Source organism: Gastrolobium bilobum, unplaced genomic scaffold, assembly GCF_033153095.1.
Source record: "Gastrolobium bilobum isolate Gb01-03AN ecotype WA unplaced genomic scaffold, APGP_CSIRO_Gbil_v1 utg18327, whole genome shotgun sequence".
Taxonomy (NCBI): Eukaryota; Viridiplantae; Streptophyta; class Magnoliopsida; order Fabales; family Fabaceae; genus Gastrolobium; species Gastrolobium bilobum.
In genome coordinates, this window is record NW_026896684.1 from 242953 (window position 1) to 252295 (window position 9343).

A 9343-nucleotide genomic window follows, 5' to 3' on the forward strand; every position below is an offset into this window, starting at 1 on the left:
TATGCTTATCTTTAAATTATTATTTAATTATGTACGATCATTCATCTATATATAATGCATTCACACGAGCTCCTAGTCCCAAAAGAAGATAGGTAATTAATATGAGAATCGAATCAAGATAAAGTAAAATAAAACAAAACAAGATAATAATCTCAAAGAATGAAATCATATATAAAGAAAGACAAATTACAAATATTTCCACCACCTCCTCTAAAATAAAAATAAAAGAAGAAGCTATATAAACTGAAAAATAATCCATAATCCAATCCAGAGTTTACAATCTATATATGTCGATCATAGATCCTATGTGTGTGTCCTACATATGAATTTGTTTTATTTGATGTTTCTACTTTCCACTTTCATCTCTCCAAATTTCACAACAGCCCCTTCAATTTTTTAAATTTTTTTTTTAATTATGAAATTCCCACCATCCCCTATCTCCCAATGTTTTTTTACATGTTGTCATTCATAAGTTGCTGCTGCAAAAACAACATGTTTTCAACATTCCAAAAATTGTCGGATGAGTCCCCGTTTTGCATCCACGGGGTGTTTGGTTCCATGGCTTGGAAATCGAACAAACCAGAAGGGCTTGTGATGCAATCCGAGTAGCTAAAGTGAGAGGGTAATTGATAATAATCTACAGGATTAGGATTAGGTTTATTATTGTTACTACTAACTGGGGCAGCACTGTAATAATAATCACTCAAATCCGATATTGTTGAGACTTGAGTTGTTGTCCCAAACGAATCCGATGATGCACCTGTGCTGCTATTCTCTGGGGTATAACTTTGTGTCACCTGTTGTGAACACACAAAATCATTGCTCATAACTGCAGGTTTAGTACTTAACCCCATTTTTCCATTTTGAACCTCAATATTGTTATTATTAAGGTTGTTGCTGAAGTTGTAACCGTTATTGGCTGTGACATTACTTGTGGTGGTTGATAAAGTTGGAGAAGAGGCGGTGGCGGTGGTGTTGGCGGCGGATGAGGCAGCTGCGGCTGCTTGAATGCGTTCGACGAGCCTCGGCATCCAAAGGTAGCGCATGGTGTCCTTAAATTGCTTGCTATTAACGTCACATTTGAGTTGTTTGGCATGCTTTTGGACACGGGTCCTCCAATAGTTCTTGATCTCATTGTCAGTTCTTCCCGGCAAATACTGCGCAATTTTCGACCATCTGATATATATCCAATCAATAAACGTGCTTGTTTGGTTAAATTAATTAATACTAATTAATCCCATCAAAATGGTATAACATTAATGATTTTAATAATAATAATAATAAAGAATTGGTGGTATTTTTGAATGCATGCATATTTGGGTAAATTACCTGTTTCCCCAACGAGTATGGAGTTCAAGAATCAAAAGTTGTTCTTCAAGCGTGATGTTTCCACGTCGAACATCAGGACGGAGATAGTTAAGCCACCTCAATCTGCAACTCTTCCCTGTTCGTTTGAGGCCTATAACAAATTTAAATAAGGTTTCTCAGATTGGTAAAGCACTCAGATAATAACAAAATACCTACTAATAAGGGAAAAATAAAAAGAGCATTTTTTTCCCCTCCTTTATATGGTTCTTACTTTTTATGAAACATTAATAATGATTTTGGGTGGAGGTATCAATTGATCATTTTTTTCCCCTTTTTTTTCACGAGTGGGTACGGCCAAGCAATTATCACCAACCAATATTCATAAATTTCATGCTCTGTCCCATTATTTGTACAACAAAATTATATGAACCTAGACACAAGTACATCAAAGCTCAGCATAATTCACCATCATGGATCATAAGCTCTTTTAAGTCAATATACTGCAAACTTTGGCTTTCCAATTTGTTAGAACCTTAATGGGTTTGTTCCCAAAATTCATTGGTGGCAATGAAAATTACGGAAAGATAGAAGCTATAAAAAAAGTGTTTTCTGGTCACTAATATATATATATATTCCAAACTAAAACACAGGGAAAAAAAGAAGTTACCGGCAGAGAGGGCGAGGGAATTCCAACGACCTTCGCCGTGAGTGGCAATGTAATTCATGAGAGCGAGGTCCTCATCGACGGTCCAAGGACCTCTTCGGAGGTCCATTTCGTCCTCACTTAAGGTGGTGGTGGTGGTGATGGTGTTGCTTCCTCTTCTTTTTACATCCATTGATTGATTCTGACTCATCAAAACAAAAAAGAAAAAAACTTTGAGTCAAGAGGTTTAATTAGCCTTTGCTCTTAGTTGGAGAGGTATGAGATTGAGAGAGAGAGAGAGAGAGTATTGGATTATTACAGGGTCTAAAGAAGGGTGGGGCTTCTTATAAATACACAAGGACAAGGTTTTGAAAATGTGGAAGAAGAAAAAGAAAATGATAGTTGGGAAGGGATGAGAGAGACAGAAAGAACGGTGAAGAAGTAAAATAAAATAAAAAATTAAGGATTTAATTAAGTAACACTTAAACATGTATTTGGACTTTGAAGTATGATTAATTGTAGTTTCTATGAATGATGCTTTGACAGTTTGACTTTCTCTTCTTTGTTGTGTGCGCGCGTGCTGACTGCAACTTCGCTCCTCACAAGTCACCGACTCACCGGCGCGTACTTTTGTGTAGAAACTATTTACGTAAGTTCAAGGAGATTAAATTAATTAATTATTAACTAATATAAAAAATTTACATAATTATTTAATATAATATTAACTAAATTAAGTTTTCAGTCTATATAAACAAAATTTATACAAATATTTTTCAAGTCACAACTCAACTCACGACACTAAAAATAAATAAATTATAATGTACCATTTGCACATTTGCAATCATACAAAGTTAATATAAAATTGATTGCACAACTTATTAATTAAATTATTTGAGTTATTGATTGTAAAATGTATATTTTCATTGTAAACACTTGTTGGTTAACTAGTTTTGTGTAAAGTGATGTGAATGAAAAGTGAAAAAGAATTTATGTGTCTTAAAAAACACAAGTTAACAGAGCTTAATTGAATTAATTTTATTTTTAAATATAATTTATTCATTTTTTGGGTTCAATTTGTTTTAGAAAATGATTTCAATTTTTTAATTGAAGAAATATCATTTTCTCTCTTGATATTGTTTATTTTTCAGAACCAAAACACACATTAATCGTGCGTAGGTTATTTTAAATGATGAAAAAATATATATATTGAAATTGAAAAAGAAATTCCTCGCAAGAGTTTAACACTTTAATTATCAAAATTCGATGATTAATTGCATGCTGAAAACTCTATAACTGCAATTGTCAATCGGTGTTACATTATATAAGTACTGAATTGTTTGTGTTAGGAGTAGATTTGTTTCTCTCTAGTGTTAAAGTATGTTAGTGTACTAGTTATCTAGACAGGTAATCGTATAAATCTAAGTTCTACAATAACATCACTATGTGTAGTTCTCCAGCGAACGCACCAAGAATCAAAGGGGAGCTAGGTGAGGAGCTCTATAATGAAAAAGAGGGGCATTTAACCCCTAAGCTACCGGTAGCTCAACTGGCAAAGTTGAGTGCCCAGCTTTGCTTGGTTCAAAGTTTAATCCTTGGCCCAAACAATTCTGGAATCCTTTGGGGCAAGCTAGAGGGAAAAGGCTCCCTCTTGATGGAGGATTAGTCTCATCTTTTTTTCGGTGACTGTGATATAATGCACCTCCGTTATAATGAAGAGCTAGCTTTTGGGAACGTACTTCGAGAACAAAGTGATTGGAAAAAATTGAATGAGAATACCTTCAAGTTTCTACCAAAAAAAGAGAGGGGTATTTAAAAGTAAGGGTACTTACTTAGATTGTAAGTCACGTTTGAGCCTAATCATTTTTGTCTTTATGTGCCCCACTGATGAGTGAGGCAATGCACACTAAATTGTGTCGAAGGCATGTGTACATAAGAGAGAATAATCTAGTATAGTGAAATAACATTTATCTCGTTTTTTTTTTTGAGTTAATCCAACTCTAATTATCCTAAACTTTTATCTAACTTTGAAATATAAGAATTTAGCCCCTGTAACGAACCTTAATGGCTTTCTCTACAGAATTGAGTTGGGACCAAACACAAGCACACACAAATAGTCATAAAGAAAACGAGGGGAAAAAAGAAAAGAGAGACACAAAATTTACCCTAGCTAGTTCACCCAATAGGTTCAATAATATTTACTACATTTTTCTCATCACACTCGTTACAAATCACTTAGTTTATAAAGAAATTATAAATAAGCTTAAAAAACCCTGAGCAATATTAGCTATTCATGAGTCCAAATCTATTGTGTGAAGTAGCAAGTATCTTAATAAATTCAAACTTATGTATCTACTATAACTGATGTTACCGAGCAGCTCAGGCACTAATCTCAGGCATTGCATGCGCAGCACACTGCGGTCTGGATCTCCATTTTGTAATGAAAGTGGATTGTAATTCGTAATTCAACAGCTGTGTAATGATGCAAAGGCCAAGGTTTCTACATGTGCCCCATCAAGGACGGCTGCAATAAACTTTCTATTTACAATCTTTTGAATTTTGGTGAGGTTTCTAGGGACCATTCTAAGTTTTTTTTTTTTTTTAACTAACTTTCGGCATCTATAAGTGGCTTTGAATCTCAATTAAATTGAGGGGTTAAATTCTTGCAAATTTTTTTATTCACAAGAGTCTAACTCATGACCTCAATTAAGGAAAATCGAGTCCCTTACTAGCCAAACTAGATTCCAATTTCATTGTAATTAGTGTTTGTATACTTCGATTTTTTTAATTTCCCCTAACATTATAGACTAGCACTCAGTAGTAGATTGACCTGTACAATATTAAGGTTGGAATTAAAAAAAGAAACACTGATAGAAGAAATAGCATTCGAGTTCAGAAAAAAAAAATCACTCGTCTGAGAGATAATACTAACTGATTCACTTAGAATTAGTTTGCTTGGATCTGAAATGTGAATTGATTTTTTTCTTAATTTTTAATTACTAGGTTAATTTTATTTTAATTATTTCCTTATTTTACGTGTGTTTAATACTGATTGATTTGTAATTAGTGATATTTAAACTTTCCCTTTTTTAGGCATATTTTAGTTGCATTTTTTGGTTATTTCACTTATTTGGCACCTTATAAAAGGATATTTAAAACTTCATTTATAGGTTGTTGAATTTTTAAGGGTTATATTTATCTCATTCAACATGAGATAAATCAAATTCCTACACACACATAACAAATGTGAGTCACCTCTATTTTTCTCTCTCCAATTATTTGTGGGTCTCTCTTTTAATTTTGTTTCACTAACATAAGATAACTATCTCCAACAATATAAGAAAAACATTTTCCAATTTTTAATATTGATTAATGTTTTCGAAAATAAGGTTTGTCCTTATCAATTATAAATTCGTTTGTTCAGCTCTTTTCTATACATTTCGGTATTATGAATACTCTAAACAATGATTAGTCACACACATACAAAGGATGCGAGACGAAATCCAAAAACCAAAGTAGTATAACCAATTAGGAGTAAAATTTAATTAACGTGTTTTCATTTTTTATTAGTAAATACTTTTATAATTCTTCTCATAAAAAATAAATGTTTTTATCCCTTATCAGAGAGTCTATATATATATTAACAAAATAAAATAATTTGTCACTTATACTTTTTTTTTTTTGTAATATTTGTCACTTATACTTTAATCAACTTCCCCCACCCTTATTTGAGTTGGAAGTTAGAACCGAAATAATCACATGCACATCCCAAATCAGAAAAGAGAAAAAAGTGGAGATATAAATTTACTCTGTGTTATGGACCGAGGAAAGGCCCACGACTACAAGAAATCCAACTAACACAAGCCCAAAGGTAAGTTCTATAAATAGGAGCTAAATACCACAAGTATGGCTGATCTCTCTAACCCTATTTTATGCAATCACGACAGTGCATACACACACCCCTTCAGGCTGCTGCCATTATATAGTGTGTGATAATTCGTTGTCCCCAAGATACCTAATTGATAGGTATCTAGAGAGAGTCCTAGATCCAACATCAAGTACCCGACCTACGGTCGGACACATCTGCCCAAAGTAGAACATTGGCGCCGTCTGTGGAAAATAGAACCCACGACCACTTGGTTAAAAGCCACGATGGTGAGGACAACAAGAAGTGGATTTCGACAACCATCAAGATCGAATTCCAGAATCCAGCCTATTTCTCCAATCAGGGAGAATCCTTTGGATCATCGGCAGATAGATACCGATGCAGTGCACGTTAGTGATGTGCACTCCGATTCGGCATCGACCCCAGCCGTCAATCTGGACGCCCCGTACGTGCAAGGTTTAAAAACCAATGGAGGAACAAATGGCGGATATTGTGCAGGTACCAAATGGTGCAGTTGGTGATTCCCGAGTGACAGATCTGGCTGTCGCTGCGGTACTCCGGAGAATGGAAGAGATGGAGCGAAGACACGGGCTTGAAAGGGAGGAAAGTGCTAGACAGATGCTAGAGCTGGAGGCTCGAGTAGGTCGAGCCGCAAACCCGAACCTGGAACGAGCTATAACACGGGTCATGAATGACCTGCGGATCTCAAACACCCAGGCGAACCCTGATGGAACCCGGACTCGGGTGAGCGGAATTGGAAATGTCGAAGGTCGGCCTCAAAGGAGCATACCCAACGTGGTTCACAATCTAGGACCCGAAGTTCACAACAACGTCGAAGGACAACCAGAAAGGCTGGGAGAGAACCCTCAATCTTCATATTGGATACGCCCATCTCGGAACCCAAACCCGAACGACGTATCCAGGGTCTATAGGAGGAAGTATCACAGCGGGCAACACAATGACAGCCCCTTCGAGGACGAGATCGTGGATGCACCATTTCCATAGAACCTCAACTTATCTGAAATTCCAAAATACGATGGGACGCAAGACCCCCAAGTGCATTTGGATGCCTTTGATACAGCAATGTACATTAAGGGAATTGAAGAGCAGCTGATAACCCGGCTATTTGCAACCACGCTGACAGGAGCAGCTCAATCATGGTTTTCATATCTACCGGCGGGATCCATCAGATCATTTGAAGATTCGGACGTAGATTCTTGCTGAGTTTTGCTACGAGTAAAAAACAGCCGAAGTTCGAATTTGCACTGGGAAAAATAAAGCAACAGCCCGGTGAAACCTTGTAGAAGTATTTGGACCGCTTCAAAATGGCCGCCTTACAAGTTCCCGGACTATCTGAGAATGTTCATTTACATTTGGTCATCGCCGGCTTACACGGGTCGTCCAGGTTGGCTAAATCCGTATACAAAGACCCGGCCCAAACTCTAGTTGAGTTCACTGCACGGTCCAAAAAATATTTGGAGCTCTAACAGATGGAGATTGTAAATGCAGACCCATGGCAACACCACAGCCAGATGGAAAAACTTGGAAATCGAAGGCAAAATGATTTCCGGGGTAAAAAGCCAGAAGAGAAAGTTCCAACAAAAGTAAGATTTGACAGATATGCACCTCTGAATTCGTCCAGATCCCAAATTTGGAGGGAGGTAGCATCCACCGAAATGAAAAAGGTGGATAGGCCACAACCATTACTGAATCCAGCCAGTCTGGACCAATCTCGATATTGCGCGTTCCACGATGGCCCTGGTCACACAACCGATGAATGCTGGGATCTTAGTGACGCAATTGAAAGATATATCAGAGAAGGAAAGTTGCGTCAGTATTTGATAAGAACTCAGGGATGGAAGAATAATAAGAAGAGGAGAGGAGGACGGCTTGCCAGCCCGTCCCGGGAAAAGAAGTTCAGGGATGAGGGCCGAGGTAAGAAGCCGGCCAAAGAAGAGGATGAATTCATAGAACCAGAATTTGAATGCAATGTTATTAGTGGGGGTTTTGGTGGAGGAGGTGATACCATGAATTCCAGGAGGAAGTACTTACGAGAGGTGCTTTCGATACGAGAGCGGCCTAAGTTTAAAGAAGCCGAACCGGAAGCACCACTACTATTTTTTACTAAGAAAGAGTTGGAGGACGTCATGCCGGGACACGTTGACGGGTTAGTTATCACCGGTACATTAGTCAACTGTAAAGTCAAGAAGATATTCGTGGATAACGGCAGCTGTGCCGACATAATTCAGTGTCAGGCATTCCAGAAAATGAACCTGGATGTGGAAGATTTGAAACCCTGCAACACGACTTTGATTGCATTCAATGGCCGTGATACTATCCCTAAGGGGTACATTGACCTGAGGCTTACCTTGGGAACAAAGGAGGCCTACAAGTCGGAAAGGGTAAGATTCATAGTAGCTGACTTCCCGTCGGAGTATAACGTAATTTTGGGAAGGCCAACTATCGACGATTGGGATATGTTGGTCTTCACCAAGCATCAGAAGCTCAAGATGATCGGTAAGCAGAACTCGGTCATCACCATTGCTGGGGATCAAAAAGAATCTCGGGACTGCTATTTTAAGCCAGTTAGAGCAGTAGGAAATAACCTTAAGACTCCTGCCGGGGTGAACCCCAATAATAAGCAGGATAGTTTGGGGAAGAAGGGAACAAAATCGGTTAACTTGGTGGAGTTGGACATGAGGGATGATACTCAGATCCCGAGGCGGAACCTGATGGAGAGTTGGAGGAGGTAGTCATTGGAGAAGAAACTCAAACAGCCAAAATCGGAAAGAGGCTGGCGAACGAGGACAAAATTCGACTTACTGAGTGCCTAAGAAGGAACGTTGACATCTTTTCTTGGAAATCCTCAGAGATACTTGGAGTGGACCCTCATTTTTGTTGTCACAAACTCGCAGTATACCCGAGATCTAAGCCGGTAGCCTAAAAGAAAAGGAAGCTCAGCGCGGAACGTTGGCAAGTACTGGAAGATAATGTGAGGGAGTTGCTGGAAGCAGGATTCATCAGAGAAATACAATACACAACCTGGCTATCTAATGTGGTGATGGTTAAAAAGCCAAATGGAAAATGGAGGGTGTGTACGGACTACACTGACCTGAATAAGATGTGTCCCAAAGATGCATACCCCATGCCCAATATAGATCAGCTCGTTGACAACTCATCCGGGTTCCAGATGTTATCCTTCATGGATGCATATTCGGGGTATAACCAGATCCCACTACACCCCGAAGACCAAGAGAAAACTGCTTTCATCGCAGAGAAGGCAAACTATTGTTATAATGTGATGCCCTTTGGATTGAAGAACTCGAGGGCCACCTACCAAAGAATGATGAATCAGGTATTCGCGGATCAGCTCGGCAAGAATGTGGAGGTATATATAGACGACATGATAGTCAAATCGATTAGTTTAGCAATACACATTGAAGATCTAGAGCAGACCTTTAACGAACTGCGGCAGCACCGCATTCGGTTAAACCCGGCTAAATGGGCTT

The 9343-nt window shown here is 38.1% G+C and overlaps 2 protein-coding genes across 2 annotated transcripts; one reads left to right on the forward strand and one right to left on the reverse strand.

Annotated features, from left to right (window-relative positions):
- Positions 1-204: 204 nt before the first annotated feature.
- On the reverse strand, positions 205-2147 carry LOC133301425 (transcription factor MYB108). Its single transcript, XM_061501050.1, has 3 exons — positions 1976-2147; positions 1330-1459; positions 205-1176 (listed from the first exon to the last, which is right to left on the reverse strand). Exons 1-3 carry the CDS (start codon positions 2142-2144, stop codon positions 453-455), a joined length of 1023 nt encoding a protein of 340 aa, XP_061357034.1. The 5' UTR covers positions 2145-2147; the 3' UTR covers positions 205-452.
- A 5177-nt stretch (positions 2148-7324) lies between these two features.
- LOC133301416 (uncharacterized) lies at positions 7325-8587 on the forward strand. Its single transcript, XM_061501038.1, has one exon. The coding sequence runs from the start codon at positions 7325-7327 to the stop codon at positions 8585-8587; it is 1263 nt and encodes a 420-aa protein (XP_061357022.1).
- The last annotated feature ends 756 nt before the right edge of the window (positions 8588-9343 follow it).

Excerpts from the sequence above, each read along its gene's own strand:
- LOC133301425 (XM_061501050.1), bottom strand. The coding sequence starts at position 2,144 with ATGGATGTAAAAAGAAGAGGAAGCAACACCATCACCACCACCACCACC. Across the intron at positions 1,460-1,975 it reads TTCCCTCGCCCTCTCTGCCG|GCCTCAAACGAACAGGGAAG; the intron begins GTAACTTCTTTT and ends AATTTGTTATAG. Across the intron at positions 1,177-1,329 it reads CATACTCGTTGGGGAAACAG|ATGGTCGAAAATTGCGCAGT; the intron begins GTAATTTACCCA and ends GATATATATCAG.
- LOC133301416 (XM_061501038.1), top strand. The coding sequence starts at position 7,325 with ATGGAGATTGTAAATGCAGACCCATGGCAACACCACAGCCAGATGGAA.